Source organism: Haliaeetus leucocephalus, unplaced genomic scaffold (assembly GCF_000737465.1).
Source record: "Haliaeetus leucocephalus isolate CR32 unplaced genomic scaffold, Haliaeetus_leucocephalus-4.0 Scaffold240, whole genome shotgun sequence".
Classification (NCBI taxonomy): Eukaryota; Metazoa; Chordata; class Aves; order Accipitriformes; family Accipitridae; genus Haliaeetus; species Haliaeetus leucocephalus.
The window spans coordinates 4,738,164-4,758,637 of NW_010972676.1; the positions used below are offsets into that span (position 1 = coordinate 4,738,164).

The 20,474-nt window shown below is 38.8% G+C and overlaps 1 protein-coding gene across 1 annotated transcript in view; it reads right to left on the reverse strand.

The window, feature by feature from the left end:
• Positions 1 to 1,250: 1,250 nt before the first annotated feature.
• The window catches only part of SPSB4 (splA/ryanodine receptor domain and SOCS box containing 4), a 62,510-nt gene continuing 43,286 nt past the window's right edge, over positions 1,251 to 20,474 (reverse strand). The window contains exon 2 of the mRNA XM_010568266.1: positions 1,251 to 1,378. Coding sequence (XP_010566568.1) covers positions 1,251 to 1,378 — 128 coding nt within the window. The remainder of the gene's footprint in view (positions 1,379 to 20,474) is intronic.

The window sequence follows — 20,474 nt, forward strand, 5'->3', positions numbered from 1 at the left end:
ATATGCAAAGCTGCAGGAAGAACTGAACTTCAACTCTGTATGTAGTGCTATGTTATTTACCATTTCATTAAAGGAGACAGTTTTATTTTGGACAGTAGACTTTATTAGAAATTTTCTCCTCATTCATCAGTAAATTCACATTAAAATATGCTGAAGGCAGCTCAGTCTAAACATTTGACATCCTGCCATAACAACAACTTCCAGTTTAAAAACTAGATAACTGATCAGGCAGATAATGTGAAACATGTAAGAAATGCAAATAGAAAGCAGCATCTTAAAAAATGGGATGAGCCTGAAAAATTAATACATCTCAGGTAGAGATGGGGAAAAAACCAAAATCGGTCACCCCAAAATGGGAAACAGTTAAATGACAACTCCACAGACTCTAAACAGATAAATAAACATTATAACCACGCATACATTAAAAAGAGAACCAAGTACTTAGAGTTCATACCACATAAAAATTATAAATTTGTTCAAATAAAAAAGTGACAAGCTTTCTAAAATAGGAGTATCCTAAATTCTTGGGATAATGAATGCTTTGTTATAAACTGCAGAACTTTGGAGGGACTAGATTTGGTTTTGAAAACAATGGACTGCATCTTTCTGTTACCATGTCCAAAAATTATCTGACACACATACCAGTTTTCTTCCTCTCCTGTTTTTAAATCACATACTCCTCTTCTAGACAATAATCTGCTTTTTAAAGTGTTAGAACTTTTAGATATTATAGGCCTGATTATGTTGAGTGCTGAACACTCAAAGCTCTCAACAACTCTGGATACCAAAGGCAAGGTTTAAGTATTTTTCGAAAGTTACTGTCAAGATTTTTCCTTTGCTAATTCACCTTTATCTATTGGGGTAAGGTGTAAGAGAAAGAAAGAAAAAAAAAATCAAGTTATTGAAGAATGCTCTGTCCTGCATGACAGTGGATCTTGCAGGTCAGATCTTCTATTGGCATTTACTAGAGGCAACAAAGATAAACCAATATATGAGAGATGAGAATAATGGCCTTCAGGACTGTAAACACAACAGGCAACAGATAATAGACAAATCTCGATCAAATCAATGTTTTCACATTCTTTAGTAGTCCCCTGCAGTGATCTGCTTTCACTGGTTCAGAAAAAAATATATATTAAAAATTAAATAACACTTAAGTGTCCATCACAAAGATTTATATTTTGCTGTAAACAATTTTCTGCCATTTGCATTGATGTAGTCCAATGTGAGGCCAGAGGGTTCTAGACGTCTTATTGGTACTGCAAATAATTTTTCAGAGACAGAGGCAAAGGTAGAATTTCTATGTCATGCAGGCGGTCTCTGCCAAGAGCAAAACGAATTGATCTTCGGCACAAGTCCATTAAAGGCAGGGGTTCCGCTGAAAAAAAAAGAAGGAGGAAAATAAAGAGTTAATTTTTCAGCATCTCCATTTACAGGCAATGTTTTATTTATGAACATAGATTATGTATTGTATTAAGTAGTCATAAAGATAGTAATGGTATTGTGAAAAACCTGAAAACCATGAGGCAATTAAGATACTCAATAGAACCAAAGACAGAATTCTGTGCATTCCACCCATAAGAAGTGACTGCAAAGTTTCAGACTGAGCTTCCTTACCTGTAAGGCTTAAAATAGTAATCCAAAACCACTCTTCAGGCTTACCAAGTTGCAGCATAAGAAGTTATTACATTTCCAGATTTCTAACAAGACAAAGAGCTTCTACTCTGTTTATAACACTACATTCGTCACATTGTGTTAACGTGAACTACACTAGCGACTTCTAGCTTCTGACCTTTACATACCAGTTCCTTCTGCGTCTTAGGAACTGGAAACGGTACTTAAGGGTAACCAAAGTTTTCAGCAAACACTGCTTTTCCTGCAACACACTCTTAACCTTTCTTTCTAGGAAGTTCATTGGAAGCAAAAAAACTAAACAAAACACCCTCAAAAATCTAGAGGAAATTTAACCTTTTCCACCATGAATGAATTAGGGGAGGAGGATTCAGCTAACTAGAAGGCAGGGTGTCTGTTCTCATAATGTATATACACAAACACTCCCAAAATATACAAACAACATTTGTAGATGCTGTTAGTTTAATTTAACAGAAATTAATTAAATATCTGTCAGAAATGCCTGGCTGATAGCACTTAAGATTTAAGACCCAAACACAGTGATCTGCAGCATCTCAAACCATCTCACACCCATATCCCATCCTGGCCTGCAAGACTCACACAGAATTGCAGGAACATCACAGAATTTCCATCCAATAGTGACATGAATGACCTCTGTGATTGCAGAGTTTGCAATGGAAAGCTTTTTGCAGCAGGAACTGGAACAAAGCCATAAAGTCTTTAACCAGTTACAGCTATCTTCAAGAATAACTTTAACCAGATGGATTTGGTTACACATGTTGGTTTAAAAGGCTAAGAGCTTAAAAGACTACAGGAAACCCTTCCTCTTTACGTGATGAAACAGTAGTAGCCTTTAAAACCTTACTAGTACTTTCAAATGGAGAGGAAAAAAAAAAAAGTGTGTCATGTGCTTGTATTGCAGTGATAACCTTTTAAAAACTTGACAGATTACTTAGAAGTGCTCAACATCGTACAGCACTCCGTGGTTTTATCAAGAGTTTTTTTATGTGCCACATGTAGATTTGCAGAGACTATGTTAATCTACCAAACCTTTAGCTGATATTTTAAAACCTACTTGAAAAAAATCATTACAAAGCCCAAAACATCCTATTTAAGGATTAGTTTTATATGCTATAATTGGCTGCTGTAGTGACACACCACTGATTTAATGGATTTTCCATCAGTTATCCCAGCATCACATTTGATTTGCATAGTCCACAGTTCACTATGGTGTTTCCCAAAAGTGTCTAGGGAAAAAGCTTATAAAGCATTCTGTTGTACACTGAAAGACTAAAAAGCTTATTTAACTCTTTACAACCACTTCAGTGACTTGGATATGGAGTCTACGTCTCCTTAAAAATCCACTTCATCTATAATTTTGCTATTAGAAGACTAAAAAATAAAGAGTCCTCACATTCCAATAATAAAGTAACATTTTCTATACATTGATAGTCTTAGGTTTTATTTTTACATACCAGAATTATGACCATTAAATCTTAAGGGATGAAGCTGTAAAATTCATAAACTAAGATTAATAAGTAGGAACAAAAATAGCTTATAAGTTCCAGGAGACGGAATACAACGCATCTTGCAAGTCTTCCACCATAAACAATTTTCTGAGTATCTTCCCAGAATCTTTCAGGTCCCATGAAGAATATGTAAAATAAAGACTGAGTGTTTAAAGTCATTATTTAAAGTCATTAACCGATCATGTGGTCTTTTTTTTTCCCTAGACGAAGGAATATGTAAAATGTAGCCATCTGTGCAGCCAGGCACAGAGTTAATCCTAAACTTCAAAACACAACTTAAGAAAAGGTTAAAATATTTTTCAAGCTTGAAATGCTAAATGAATGTCTCCTGTCTCACTTCTACAGGGAATTTTCAAATGCTAAAGAAAATGCCCCCAGGTGTTTGCAAGAGCTGCTAAATTACACATACTGAATGTGGTTTTGCAACTTGAAAATTTAACTATAGTCTTTTTATTCTCCTTTCTATCCAACAGCAGTTCAAACCTACAACAACATTAGAGAACAGGTTTGTCCTACATTACTAAATAAAACTTACAGTTTCTGGGGTGCTGGCTGTAAGAACTTCAGAAAAAATTGTAATAATAGCATTTTAAGTAAAAACTTTTTGCAGCTGTGAATAGTCCTAAATGATCAAAAACTAAATTCAGAAAAGAAACCACTTTAGGCTTCAAAATAGTTTATGGGATAAATGTAATACTCTTTAAAATTAAACACCAACGATTTTCAGACAGCCTAACTCAACAGAACTATTATTAAACTTTTGGTACCTTAATACAAGCACTCTCCCATTCATCACATCTCATGTTTTTACTACATATTTTACAAAGGGGGATAATTTGGAAAAAAGTTTGGGTTTTAAGAAGCACAAGCTAGGTTCTGAAAACCGGGTGAGTTCCAGGGGATGCATTTGTATTAATGTGTGGAAGAGGCAGAAGAAAGCTTGTATAAAGATTGTGTAGACCTTTGATCTGGTGCTCTACAGCAGCTGGGAGTGCTTATCAACTCTGGCATCTGGGTGCATCCCTCAGCAGTACCCTGCCCCAAAGCTGAGAAGACACACACAGGCATGCACCCTCCTCCAGCGCACCCGCCCTGGGCTAGACAGGTGCCACCACCATGTGCTCCAGCAGGTCCCCTGCCTTGGGAACTGGCAGAACAAAGGCACACCAGAGTGCCGCTGCCCTGCGGTCTAGACATAAGCAAGTGGCAATTTCAGAGATGCTTTAACATTCACCAGGTGCCAGCTCCTGGCATTCACACCAGGTGCCAAGCCCAGGCTCTGCCGTGTCCCCACTGCAGCTCCGATCATTCACCAGTGGTGAGGCATTTCCTGCGCTGGAGCTTGGGGAGAGGGAATTGGGATGATGTTACTAGCACAGCACAGCACGCCAGCAAGGAAATGGACTGCTGCAAAGATGTTGCTTATCATCTGCTGTAACAGCTCAGCCGACTCTTTCACACACATGTGAATACCGAAAGTGCTTCCGGTTTTCAGGGAAATTCAGTCAGAAATAAGTAACTTGGTCCTTTTGGAAAGGAAAAGTTCAACAATTCTGAGTATATATTGCTATGCACCCCACCTAAAACACAAACACTTGATATATCCAAAACACTCTACAGCACATTCAAATGTTCAAAACAGTATTTCCAAAATGCTATTTTCATTTGAGATCATACAAATAATGCCAAGAAGAGAATATTCTAATAATGCAGGAGATGGGAAGATGAATACTCTGAAGCCACACGGTTAGCTGTAAGTTTGGCTACTGAAAAAGTCTTTCTTTCACAACATGAAATATTTACCCTTGAAAAACTTTTAAATTCAGAGATACTAACTGATTGTCAGAACATTTTATTACTTAGTATACCTAATATGCATTATAAGTGTTATACTTTTCAGAATAACCCACAACAGAATGGAACTGGAGAATTCAATCCCCCCAGAAGAACATGAACCAGCCATTTTGCTGAAGTTATGTGAACTCCAGTAATGTTTTTGCCATTAGAAAAAGGAGGAATGAATTACTGAGCTGGAATGCAAAATTGTAAAGAAAACATGATTCACAAGAATGGCTCTTTGTATTACATTCCCACCCAGGCTAAGAAATTCAAAGCAAGACACTCCAGGGCAAGGGAGCAAGCTCTGCACAGGAAACCTAGTACTTCTTCTCAGGCTCCAGCAGAACTCGGAGAGAAAAGTGCAGCTACAGCTTGTTGGGTGACACAAGCACTGAGCCTCAGGCCAACTCCCATCACCTTCCTGAATGTGCTTTAAAGAATCATCTTCTCATTTAAAGTTTACTATGAAACCTCTTCACCCAAAGGTAGCTCCTCATAACTGTCACATTATAGAAAACTATTTTTCAAGAGAAAAAAAATACAGTCAAAAAATAATACTGCTTAATTTATGTGTCAGAGTTTAATCCCCATGTCTCCCAATTTTGTACCAGTAGTCTACAAGGCAGCCCATTAAAAAAAAAAAGCTAAGAAACAGACCTTTACTTCAACTCCTCAGAAGTGCATCTGCAACAGGCCCACCATGGGTCACAGTACAAGGTATTCCATCACAAACCTTCCTTTCCCTATGCTACAGTTACATGCACGCCGACACCTGAATACGCGAGAGCTGGGGGTAAGGCACAACAACAGCCACTCTTCTCATGCAGAGCTGCATTTCATCAAGTGGTGTACAAAATAGCTTAAATAGCTATTTAACATAATAGCTAATAGCTTAAAAATAGCTTAAATAGCTATTCAATAAATTAATCAAATTAATGACATAAAAATAGCTATTTAGTAGCTATTTAGCTATTAATAACACAAAATAGTTGTGATTATATATCCAGATATACTTGCTCTAATGGTGTCACTGATGGTTTAAGGACAAAGGCGAAGAAACATTTGTAACTAGAAACAACTATGTGCTTGTGAGCATTTCTCCAATAAATATGCATCTGCGATAGCAATTTGCACATCATTACCAGCTAAAAAGTTCGTTTAGTTTTGGCAACCTGTAGTTATTTAACAATCTGGCACTCCAACAAGACTGCCTCATCTTTGTAAACAGCCTTTTATAGTTGAGATACTAAAGTCATTTAGCGTCCAATAACACTAAATGGTATTAACTGCAATGTTACATAAGGCTTATACAAAAGAGCAGCTTTTAGCACACATTTGCCAAATGACAATAGTTATTTTTTTAAAGAAATTTCTAAAGCTGTAACAGCACATAATATTCATGGCTTCCATTAATCTATGAAGAACATATTTTTATCTCATTTTATAAAATCAGAGTTGTCTGAGGGGAAAAAAAACCAACACAAAGCAAAATTAAAGCTGGTTGAAAAACAAAGGAAGTTTTCATGAGAATAATTGTCACCAAAAATTAAGACTTTTAAAAATTATTTTATAGGTCTAAGACACCAGATTATCTTATATTTTGATATTTTTTGCCTTTTACTTATTAAAAAGCACTTACATTCAGTGATTCATGTTACTGTTTTCAACTGCTGTAAGGCAGCTTTAAAGTCAGACTTAAAAGAAAAAGAAAAAATAGTGTTACGAGAAAGAGATGCACTCACACATCATTAAATAAGTGGATGTCCTCTCCCCAGTCCTAACTTCTGCTGTGCTGACAACAGTGCCACACAGGAAGAGCCAGCTCATTATGCCGCAATGGTGGCATAACCATTCTCGCCCCAGAATGCCGATCACCTGGCAGAGGGACAAGGTGAAGCAGCACCACCTGAAGAATGGGAAGAAAGTAACCTCTTGCAAAAATAACACACACCTGGTGCACAGACAGGAGTCTTGGAAACTAGGAAAATGCACAATGCCTCCATTCATATCCTAACTGGGCATAAGGTTTTCAATACATGTTGCATAGTTGGTGGCTATTGCCTGGTGCCCCTTTCTGCCCACTCCTCTTTGCCACCAGTGAATCAGCATCACTCAGGTTCCCACCCTGCACTTCTTTTCACCGCCCAATTTTAATGTCATACTTTGCCATGATCAACGATCATCATCGTCTTTAGAGGGATGATGTCCCGAAAAGATTAACCCTTTGCCATGGAAAGGGGATCCAATACCGACACAAGATGACATTCTTAGACTGTCCCTGTTCTGGTGGACATCCTATAAACAAGGTGGGAAGGGAAAGCTCTCTCCATGGCTTATCGCCACTCTGCTACCTGACACCTACCTGTTCCAATGGACAATCCTCTGTGCCCCATCAGGGCACCCGAGTGCCCAACATGCTCCAGACTGCAGCATGCTTTTTTTTATCCTTTTTCTTGAATTTTCCCCCTTCTTCCAGATATTAAAATACCTGCTAAGGGGAATGTGGTCTAAGTGTCTCCATTAGGGTGATTTAGGGTATACAGAAATTTGTAACTACCATTTAATTACCACATATAATAAACATACAAATACATTTAAGCCAGGAATTTTCCTTCCAACCTTTCTGCCAAAGCTTAATTATTGCTTTAATTTTACGCAGTACAGGCCAAATTCTTTCCCCCACATAATACGGTACATAAATACACCCCCTGTGACATATTTATGGCTTCTCTGATGCAACTGATGGAAAAATTGAGTTGTGTTCCTTAAATGGCACAATCTAGAGCAAGGAAATTGCAAATAATATATTAAAGCACACAAGCCATGACCAGTCATAAAAAATGCTAATAAATCTCCTAACAGCAATAAAAATTCAGTCAAAGGATAACAGGATAAAAGAAATCATATATCTGTTTTTCCCACAGATGTCTTTAAGCTCTGAGCCTAACCCAGCAAACCGTACAAACGAAGCACCTTAGAACATCACATTCTAATTACAGCTCAGGCAATCCAGAAGAATTACCACTCTCAAGAATTCTGCAATTCAAAAGGGAACACCATGGTTTTTCAAAAGAGCACTGTCATTTTTCTCTCTCACGTTTATCTATCCAAGAGCCCCAGGCTCTGGCAGACTACTACCAAACTTATGTTGGCTTTGCAAAAGTCGCATGCTACGAAGCCCCAAGCTCCCCTGTAGCAGCTGATGCTGTCACCGCAGGCAGAGCACGTGCACACTCTCCTTCAGCCCCTCTGACATAACCCCCCCACCCACACAGCTTGTTCCTGTACAGCTGGAAGCTATCACACTCACTTCTTCAAAAGCATAACGGGTGGCAGATGGTGAGATTTTTTGTTATCAGTCAATGCTGATAAACAGCCGCCCGTTCTCCAGCAGTTGTCTACTAGGACAAATAAACCTTTATGTTGTACCACATCAGCACCTTGCTTTCAGCAGACAGGGTGGGGAAGTAAAAATACAAAAATAACAAACACCCCCTGTATCTGAGCTGACTCACATCCCACAGAAATTTGGTGCTTGAAGTTAAATACGTTAAAGGGAGAAAGGAAGGCAAGAAAGCCTGAATAGAGGGAAGGACTCAGGGGTAAACCTCCCTCCTCCTCCTCTGCATGTCTTGTGCTGGGCAGGGGGGATTGCTTTACAGATACCTTTAGCTTTTAAGTGTTAAATGCAGTTAAGTACAGTTTAAAACTTTGATCAGGCATCATTTAGCAGAATTAAGCTGAAAAAGCAGCAATGAACAAGCAGATATTCTGCAGCATCATTTGTTTTCAGTTAATGCTCTCCAGCTGTGCTTTCTTGAGAGGAAAAGAGTTGAGAAGTAGAACAGAATGAAAACAAAACAAAACCAATCCCAAAAGCCAGTGGCCTCGTTAGCGGTTCGATAAAGAATCTGTCATTTGAGCACAAGTATGTATCTCCTTGCAATTTCTTTTTTTGCATTTCAGTGTTTGCAATCTCCTATGAAGACGACAACAAGACTTAGACAACTGGTCCTGACTCATAAGCACCAGAGCACACGCCTAAATCCAATGAATACAATGCAGGCTTAAATATATTCTTAAAGATTTCAATTTAGTAGACTTAAGCATATGCCTGAACACTTTTTTGGAATCATATTGGTTATAGGAATGTTCTTCCTAGAAAAGTACTCTGTGTACATTTGTAGGAAGGCTGTATATATAAAGTCATATACATATATACCTGTAGAAACCCTCTTCCGAGAGGCTCAATGTGCTCTACAGTTCTTACCCTTTAGGTGGGTTTATGATCCACATAAAGAGGGGTCTAGATCAAGCACACTGAATATGTAGAACAGGAGCAATATAAAGTCTGGCCCACGCCAAATCTACACGCACACTGTGGAAACTTTCCTGAAAACTTTTGTTTTCTGAATTACAACAGCTAATTTAAATGTACATATGCATTGTAATAATTCAATTTCCAGTAACAACAACCAAAAAATCACATGTACAAGTCATATTTGAAAACATTTTAACACGCTATTTCTCCAGTCTACAGATTACTAGATTGTACTGCTCTGCGTAATTCAGAAGCTGCAAAACAGAGCCAAATAATAATGAATTTTACCAGCAAACAACTGGCTTTTTTAAAAAGGAGCAAAGCCTGTAATAAGCTGGTTTTGTTACAGCTCGATAGACTTGAATGCTGCCAGAGAGTGCAAGAGAGAATGGTGGCCATTTCCCTTCTGAAAGAGGAAGCGCATGTATGATTTCATTCCCTGTGTGCATCGGGAAAATGCAAATAGGAAGGATGAGCTGGAAAGATTCACTTTCTGGCCTTGATTTGTTTGTTGTTCTCCTCCCCTCAAATACTTCCACAAAACAACTCTTCACTTTGATCTTGAACACAGTACAAAGGTAAATTGAGACAGTTACTTCAGGGATGATCTAAATGTTCTGTAGTAGAAAAGACACCTAAAATAAACACACGCTCTTTAAAACCAACAAACAAACAACAAAAAAATTAAGTGCTTGACATTAGAGATAAACCTAAGCTACAACCCTTGGCTCCTCCCAGCTCAAATTTTCCCAAGTTCAACATGCTGGGAATGAGGATTTGGCTTAGATTAATCTCTAATGTATACTTTATAGCTTTTACTCTTGGAAGCACATTTATCACCATTAAATTTGGGTTGTGTGCCAGGCCACGAAGAGGGAAGTTAAAATACATCAAGGTGAGAGAAGATTAAAGCTTGGATGAGAATTTCACTGAGTAGATGCATTGGAGTTCAAAGACAATGTTGTTCAGGGGTTACAGACAGATTTATAGGCAAAGTAATAACCAAGAAAGTTGAAGGCAAGTTCAGGTTTCAAGGATTAACCACCGCAGACAACTATTGCAACAGGAATTCACACACTGCAAACAATATGCAACACGATGATTGAAATGTGATGAAAAAATTTCTTGCATTTATCTCTTCATGAAATGTGCTTCAGAAATGGGCAAATAAAACACCCATGCACAAGTACACACCCATAACAACCTTTATGACTGTGAACAAGTCTCTGTTGTTGGGGGGGGGGGGGGGGGAAAAAGATTTTAGGTGAATATTTTCCTATCCGTCAATTTATTGGCACATTTCTGCCTTAATGGTATTACAGCAGATGATGAGATTTCTTGGTGGGAAACCTAAGCATACCGATAAAAATATTCTAAAATTCAAAATTTTAAGTTTTTACAGCTGTTCTTAAGCACAGTTGGGATTAAGGGGGAGTGAGGGGGGAGGCAGAAAGACAAAATGTTGGAACTACATGCTGAACCAGGTGGGTACCTGGTTGCCTGACTGCCCCATCTGCCCTTCTCCCACTAGCCTATTTTATCTACCTGTTGCATTTTGTATGACATATTAATTGTGCAGGACAACAAATACACCGTTATCTTTTATCATACTGTCTCACACTGTGCCCAGCGTGCTGGAGCCTCACAAGAAATTCTAAATACCACCATACTGCAGTAACACATGCTCATTCAAGATGTGCGTTGCTTACAACTCATTCTCAGCTGGAACCTATCACAGTGGTTTTCTGTACGGGTGTTTAGTATTACGCTAAATAATAAAGTTATTTACTCCAGTTAGCAGTTAAATTGATTCACAGCATCTTCTGCATCACACTACAGGTTTCTTCAAAGTTTCACCACATTGACAGGGCAACAGAACTGATGACGTGTACTTTAATACCAATTGTGCTGAGCTGTCTAAGACAATAAATATTTGACTACTCTCCTCATATAATTGTTACACGACATTTCCTCAACTGCTTCAATTTAAAGTTACCCGGAGGCTCCAAGATACGCAGATTTCCTCAAACCAAGCAAGAAAACGGCAGCAGCATGTCATTTAAATTTTAATGCAGTTGCATACAAGCTAATGCTCTCTAGGGGAGATCCGCAAACAACGGACCAGACTCATCACTTTGTTACTCAAGTTTTGATATTAACAGAATTACATTGCAATAAATCCGGCGCAATGAAGTTGCAATTAGGCTCAATATAATTAATTTGATCCCATTAGTTTAGTACCATTGTATTTTAGATTTGTTGAAAGTGATTTTTTTCTTAAGTACCATAATCTTTATCAGCAGAAAATGGGTACTGGAGACGATCTGAATTATTTTCATGCTGAATTTAGGATTCATCATTGTTCCTGGTATGCAAACACAGCTGATGCTCTTTGAAGACATTTCTAAAGCATTCTTTTTGAACACAAATGCGCTCTCAATATCACAGGTAGAGCACACAGGGCTGCCTTTGCTCAGCTCTTCTCATCACAAGCTCCTGTTACCACCTTTCAACCTTGGCAAAGCTCTGTCTGAAATTTCACCCTGCTGTGCCACTGCCTACAACCGGCACTGCTGGCATGTTGTCTTACGAATGGTCTGGTCATTTTGTGGGAAATTGAGTGTGGAAAGATGATTTCCATATTATGCATTCCTGCAGCCACTGTGTGTGATGTGTTATCATACCCCGAGCCCCTGAAGCACCAGCCTAAAACCCACTGATGGGAAGGCAGAGGTGTGGGGCTAGGTGGGCTAGGGAGAGAAGTCTGCCACTAAAGTGACTTTTCCTGTTTTGGGTGTGTGGAGTGGATCTAACATGACGACAAACATTAAAACTCACAAATAAAAAAATCTGGAATTTCACATGCAATTACTAGAATCTGATAGCTAACTTGAGTTGGGCTCACACTGAATTTCTTCACCTCCAGGTCAGAATCACTGGGCAAAACCTTCCCATGCGTGGTCCTCCTGGAGACATGGACAGCAGAGGGCCTCTCTCAGCTGTCTCCTCTGGCCTGTACAGCTGAAAGGGGAGGTGGCAGTTGTGGTGGAACCTGCTGCCATTCTCCATTCATACATCATCCTACTCCTCACAATGCTGCTTAATATATTTGGAGCACTAGGCCTGCAGCAGCATACCACTCATGTCTTCTGCCCTGTCCTCCTCCAGCTCACCAGATCCAGCTAACACTTTCTCTGGACGCGATGATTCTTCCATCAATGCTGCTCGCTTGCTGTTCCGATGAATTCAGACACAAAGGGGAGGACAGTAAGAAGCAACCGGGGGGCTTTTATCCCAGCCCTCTCCTCCTCACATGCCTCTCAGCTTCTTGCTTGGTCCTTCTGTCCTCGTGCTTTGTGTTATCCACTTGCAGTTTTATGACCACCATCTGCACAGGACATCACTGATGTCAAATAGGATGAGGAGAAAACCAAGCACAGCTGAACCACTGAGTAGTGTGGCTGCGCTATGGAAGGAACTACAAAACACCACAAAGGATCTGGGTTTATTGCTTCTTACTGATTCATTATCAAATACACTTTGTCCACCAACAGCCTTTTCCAGCTCGCTCTGCCCCCAGCTGTCAGCTGGCTAATGCAGTTGCACAGGTGTAAATGAAACCATCATTTGGCCTGCAGAAAAGCTATTATGAACAAAGAGTTATCTAGGTTTTCAGATCACAAAGTCAATCTGTAAGGCTGGCGATTAAAAAATTGCATCGGGGAACAACAAAGCAAAGCTAAGAAATCCACTCACCTCTTTAATATACCTGCATGCCTAATTTCTGTAGGAAAGGGATTCCCCATCAACCCACTAATACAGCTGATTTCAAATAAAAAACTAGAATGAAAGAAATTGATATGTACTAAAATCCTTATAACCATTTCTACGTGTTTGTGTTTTCGGATTCCTGAAGAGGTTCAAGTAGTAGTAGCTTGAGGCACTCAGCTCACTACTATATATGCATATGTATATACAAATGTGTATATATATATATAACACACTTACATACACACACGCACAAGAACATAAAAGGTATGAACACGAGGGAAACATCTGAACCACCCTCTCCTTCCTACATACATACATATTTATTTTAGTGGCAGTAATACACCATAGAGTTTAGTGACACAAAATAGCTATTAATATTTTAGATTTAAACAAAGGGAAATAGACAGAAGAGAGAAAGCTATGATCTAGAATTAATGTTATTCTACTTATATTAAGAACAATGCTATCATTAACAGCACAGAAAAAATACTTCTAGAATCCTACAATTTGGGCAGATATACAACAATTTCTTAGTACAAAATATAAACCAATTTCAACATGGTTTTAGCTGCAAGAGGATACATTTTCCTATCTGGGCATTAATAAATATGCAGGTTGAGGTTTTCAAGAAGTAGTAAGTTTATGCAAGCCCATACTTAAGATACCACTATAAATGACTTGATTCATTACAGTGTCAAGCAGGCAGCAGAGCTTAGTGAAGACAATAAGGCCATTTCCAGCCCCCAAAAGGAATGGCATTTTTTGTCAACTTTTTCTTTGATATTTTATTTACAGCTTAGGATATGACAATTTCAAAATTACATATTATGTTCTTTAATGGGAAGAATTGTAGACTGTTTTGTTTTTTGGTGTTTTGTTTTTTTTTTTTAAATTAGTGAAATATCAGCTTGATGCTAAATTTCCATTCTGTTTTAACAGATTCTGGACAGACTGCTTTACTATCAGCCTCATATTTTGACCATTATGTTTTTCTTAATGTGATTACAATAAGAAAAAGAAAAAAGTGAGACAAATATCAATCCTATTTTGTGCTCATGTGGCATGTATAAACATTTATATATATATAAAAGTAAAAATAACATGTAACTCCACTATGACTGTTTTCTTTTCAACCAAATCTTCTGACCTATTAAACCATTTAAATATGTCTTATTTTCTCTTATCAGCCATCTCCTTCCCTTTCTTCTATGCTCCTACTCTCAAGGCAAACAGTGTCACTCAGTAAACTGGGCTTTAAAAATGAAAAGCCCTTCCACCTGTGCGTCTGTAAACATCAGGCACAGCATATTTTGCTTTTTTAAATCTAAAATCTAGGTGACATTAGTGCAACAGATGAAATGCTAAATTATCAAAACAAATTCTTTAACTCAGTACTTAATCCAAAGTACAAACCCCCAAAATTTTAAAAGCACATTCAGAATTACACACAGCACAAAAGAATGCTTCCCACCAAATTCCTTCTGCTCCCTGTTGACTCAGCCTATTCCACTCCACCAGCATTGTCAGCAAAGCCAAAGGGAATTTTGCCAGGGTAAATACTGCTAAATGGGGTCCCCAATCCATAGATATTTCGCTTTTCCCCTGTTGCCAAGTCATTTCTGATATCAATCTGCCTGTAAAATCAAATGGATTATTTTTTTTTCCAAGTACTCACAATTTTGAGATAAACTCTGACCCCTTGGGCATAAGAACATGCCCATGCCATTTTGATGTCTTGGATATTTCTTAACTAAGTTAATCACTTAAACAATGACTGAGTAAAAAGCCCCATACAGCTTTCCCAAATCATCCTTCATAAGGGTGGGAACAGCCGCCCAGACCAGACTTCCTGGGGAGCGTTCAATTTAATCCATCCTCTAAACCCATCACATTAGTTAGCTGTTTACTTTGGTTATGCTTTTACTTTTGGTTATGCTCCTGTCCAGGAGGAGAGATCAAGACCTTGTGCTTGTTTTAAATCTTATTCAGCCATACATAGAATCAAAACCGCAACCCCAAAGAAGTCTGTAGTCGAGCACTAGGGGCAAGAAAACTTCAGAGTTTAAGGTAACCTGACCCAGGCATGTATCCCATTTCCCAAAGTGCTGATACTTGTTTTGCAACTCCTTCTTGTCCTTTCAAAAAAAAAAAAAATCAGAAAAACTTCTTCAAAAAACAGAGTTAATAAATCAAGTAAAATGCTTTCCTTCAGAGTTGTGAGACAGAAGCACTCAAACAATACCAAAGCAGAGACACGAAGACCCAGGGCATCGCAGCAATGAGAAATGGACTGACTTTATCCTTCCAGGCATCTCCCAGCTCAAGACACAATGAGGGGAGAGGGGTAGAGACCATCTTGAGTACCTCCCCGGGAACTCAAAAGTACAGCTGTTGTGTGCGCTGCTTGCTCCGTACATCCATGCTGCTAGCAACGGAGGGGAGACCTGGAGCCCTCCATTACCTGCACCCCCTGGTTTCCTTTGCAGATGTTGCCAAGACAAAAGCAACCTAGGAGTGGCAAGCACTACACCAATACCCATGGGAAAATGTTAAGGAACAAAGGAAAAAGAAAAATAAAGGCTTCTTTCCCTTTTCTGTATTATGGCTTAGTGTACTGTTTTCAATACAAACCCTATACTTTACATCATGTCTGCTATTAATAACATATTTGTATGTTCATGTCATGCATTTCACATTCCTAATGAAATCTTTTTATAATGTATAATTTAATTCTATTTACTGGTGCAAAATCAAAATTCTGGCGTTTGTATATTCAGGATCCTGGTACCAACTGAAATATATATTTCACTCTCTAAGGTAACCTTGCAGCTTTATAAAAAAGGGCAATGTTTTCATATTATTTGCTTTATTGATATACCTTCCAAAGACAAAAGCAGGACTGTCTGTTATTCATCACTACCTTTCCCTTGTTAGGTAACATCGAATAAAACTGACCTCCTAGGACATTCTCCCCTTTAAAACATCAAAGCCAGATGACAATTGTTCAAAACTTCTGGACCTCTCTCCCATACAGCTTTGACCAAGAACTTCTATGCTTGAGCAAAAGCAAACTTCATAGAGAACAACTTGTATCATTGCTTTGAAGATCTCACAGAAGAGCAAAAGTCACCCTGCGGCAAAAGCGGATCGCAGCCCTTGTGTTCAAATTGCCAGTATGGGCTAGGACTCAGCATACTGCGTTTGCAACCTTCCAGCACAATGCAAAGACATTCCCAATAAAAATGTTTCATCCACTTGTTTCTTAGATGCATCACACTTTTTAGAAGCCAGTTGTGCATAATACTTCTCATTTCATCAAATTCATGCTTGGGATGATCCACATGGATTTAGCAATTACCATTTACAGAAAAGGTCACAAAATTTTGCCTGTTCCAAAACTGTCTGTTCCTCTTCTGTGCTCAGTAGTCACAGCAGGACTGAATCCTTGCTTTCAAATATGTAAAGCTCAATTTTATCTGCATTTTTCTTTATAGGCTTTGGCCAACTTTGATGAAAGATTCAGCTTGGTCCATTCAAACATGGGTGTTTCACAAAACCTAATCTCCTTTGAGGCTATCTAGAATATCTGAATGAAATCTCTCTTACTTTTGGGAAGCATTTTATAGAGACATCCTGGTTACAAAATTTTGTTAAAGGAAAACCATTTTCAAGGAGTTCTGAAACAAAAACATGTTCCCAAATAATAGCGCATAGACTAAAAAAACCCCCACAAATATAGAACGTTCAAAAGGTTGAGTTGCCTGTTAATCACTAAACGAGAACATAGAACAGACCAAAATGCTCTTCATATACAACTGCAACTACCATATCTCTTTTAAAGGCCTGCTCTGAAATTTTGTCTCTGCAAATTGTGTTCCTAAAAGCTATGCACCGAACTTAAAAAAAAATATTTTTTTGCTTCATAATAGCAAGGTATTTCTAATTGTTCACACTAAGATACTAATCTGCAGAGATTTGTGCCTCGTTTCATGTTACCCCTGCTCTTGGCAGCAGTGATGCAGGTCTTCCCCAACCTACTGGAGTTAAGCCACACCACTTCCCACCAGAATTCAGACCAAGCCCGGGACTTGCAGTTCCTCTTAGGACAAATGCACCAGAGGGGGAAGCGAGAGGGACAGTAGGGGATTTATCACTAGTAACAAAACATTTAGAGAGAAAGGACTTTAGAGAGCAAGCCTACATGCATTGCTATCTTCCATAAGTTCCCAACACTTAGCGACCCTCAGGTGTTGACAGCTCTCAACAGACTTCTGTATTTCAGCACTGTTCTTCTGAATAGCTACTGCTTGTCTCATTCCTGAAAACCCACTTCAGAGTCAAAGTTCTGGTTTTGGGCATTTCTTTTCCATTACCTACCCAGGCCAAAGCTGAGCTTCAAAGAAAATGAAGGCAAACATCATCACATAGAAAGTCCTTAGAGGGCAATGCCAAATTTATTTTTGGTTGAAAGGTAGCCACACTATCACCTACCATGCTTTGGCTTTCCGATTTTTCTAAAACACGCCCCCTGGGCATTAGACATACAGTAATTACAACAAGAGCCACAAATATGCTGCTACTATACAACTAAATCCATTGCCATACAGATGAAACACAACTACATTAAATTTTCAATCCATCACTGTAACTTTAGTATTGATGTCCAAACTAATTATATTTGTATGCACAAAGTGATCTAGAGCCCATGAAGCAGAGAAGTTGAAGGAATGACACAGAATACAAAAAGTAAACAAACCAGCAGCTCTGAAGCCTCTGAGTCTTTTGAGGATCCCTGAAAACTGCCTCTTGCTCTGTGCAAGTTGCACTCTGCAGACATAACGCAGTGTATGATCTTTAATCCTGGAGAGCCTCAGTAAAGCTCTACCTACCAGAACATTAAACCAGGTCTTTGGGAAGCTCTGTTCAAAAGAAGGTAAAACTAAAAGCTGTTACCAGAAATTCAGATAATAATGATTCCCCCAAGTGCCATAAACATTTCATGATGCTGGAAATTCAGTATTTTTTTGAAATGTAACAACTATGATGCCCCTCTGCATCTACCATTTGTGAGAATTTAAAATACCACTTCGAAAACCTGAAGTTCATCTGATAAGAGCAAAGTAGCACTGTTCATGCAATGCCAGAATACTTTAAATCTTACGCAAGTTTTTAACCTTGGCTTTCAGAAACAAGAATGTAAGTTTGTAGTTGCACCTATGTGACTCTGTTCTCTAAAGAGAAAAAAGGCTGTTTATTCCCGCTAACTACAAGCTTTCTGCAGTGCAGGGAGCCCCAGTTGGGCAGTAGTGCCAGCCACCCTCATCAGTCAGCTGTGGCTCTGTTCCCAAAAGCACCAGCCAACGTCAGCAGGTTAAGAGTGCATACTACATTTTTCACAGGGATGCGGTCTGCGATGTAAATGAGGTTGCTCTCTAAGCTTGCCTTCAGAAAGCACTCTCAGGAACCCAGATCAGCCATTTCCTCCTTGAAATCTTTCATTCCCAGAAGGAAAGAGAAAAAAAATACTAAGCCTCCCTAGCAGTAAGCATCTGCCAAGAAATTTTAAGTGTTCCCATCCAAACTCTCCTCCCTTTTCTTAGGCCTTCCATTTCTTGCTGTATTATAAATCACTCTGGGGAAATACCATGGACTCTGAACATTTATGTTATGTTCCTAAGTGGTAAACCATCCAGTTTTACTAGACCCTTTAAAATAAAATTGTGTGATCTATCTGCAGAAGCAAATTATATATTACTTTTTCTATATTAATTATATGTTACACAGATTAATGGCCATAGTAACAGGAAGTTAAACTAGCCATTATTATGGAAAACTGCTATATCTGAAACAGAACAAATATCACAAGGGTTGAACAAAGCTTTGGAGAATGGATCAAAACAATATGCAAACATTAGTTCACTTGGCTCCAAAATGGCTTGTCAAATAACAGCAAAATATTTTTTTTTTTATTTGAATATAAGAGCATCTGACCTGTAGTCAGACAACAGGCAGTACCCTTCAAAATGCTGGAGCTGTGGTACAAGACAGCAGGTATGCTTTCTCCCTCACAATAGCTGTTCCTACACATACATCCTCCAATTTTGGCCTGTGAGTATTTGTTCCTTTATCAACAATCTCCTAATCAAATCTCTTGTTCCAGGAAGGTCACTATAGGTTGAGAAAAATGCATTAAAATGCTTTCCAAGTATTTACAGAAAGATGTTGTAGAAAGGAAGGAATAGCTTAGGTATGACTGAAACTGTGCATCACTAATGGAAGTTTCTGCAGAAGTTGAGCATTCTGACAGGACATCAGCTGGGGACCAGCAGAGACACAAACAAACAGAAGTACTGGCCAGCAGTAAATGCTTTCAGCTGGCATCCACTGATGGACTAGTTTTCTTTACCACTAAAGGACGATTTACACATCTGAGGGGCATTTTAGTTTCCTGAAAGTGGTGACAGAAGTTAGGAAAATAACATGAAGGGCAAAGGACAGAGCATGTCACGTTCACTCAGGTCCAGTGATCGTTTTATTTGCACTTCAGCAAATTTTCAGGTGTCTAACTTAGGATATTAGGTGTATAATGAAATAGCTCTAAGAAGTTATTGCTCACATCCGTAGGAAGAACAAAATACAGACTCATCAACTTAAAACTATACATCTCACTAATAAAAAACAACATCAAAGAAAGAAATTATCATCTTGCATCACTGTAAGATTGTGGGCATCTGGTGTAAATGCACATCAGGGTTGGTTCACCAGGGTCTACAAAACACTACAAAAATCATTATTTCAACACTGTAAAAAGAACCACAGTGGGTTCTGGGAATCTGGAGGCTTTGTGAATACCAAACCACCACGCATGTGAAAACACAGCAGTCACAGAGGACTTATTCCTAGCTCTGACACATCTCCTACACAATGTTGGCCAAACCGCTTAGGTTACTGTAACCAAGTTAGCTCTACTGCACGTACATATGGAGAGGAGCTGGTGCTCATCCCAGTGCACAGCAACATTGAGCCATTTCTGAACTGACATATTTGTGTTGCACTTCGAGCTGACATGTCCCTGGGGGGGGGGGTGTCACATCCCAATTTCTCAGGACGATGACTCAGGTTTGCCAATTCCCAGGTCACGATTAAGGTGAAAAGACACCAGGGATCCTTTAACTCACAAAACTCAATTTTTATTTGCTCACAACAAGAATTGGCATGTTCACCACCAAAATTGGTACGCTCACAACAAAAGTTGGCGTGAAACTATGTCAGTAAACTGTGTAACATGTGCTCTCATATATCAGCAAGCATATACTACAGGCCTTGCTTATTTGGGAATCAGTTCAGGGAAGACAATAAGGAGAGCCCTCCCACTGAGTCAC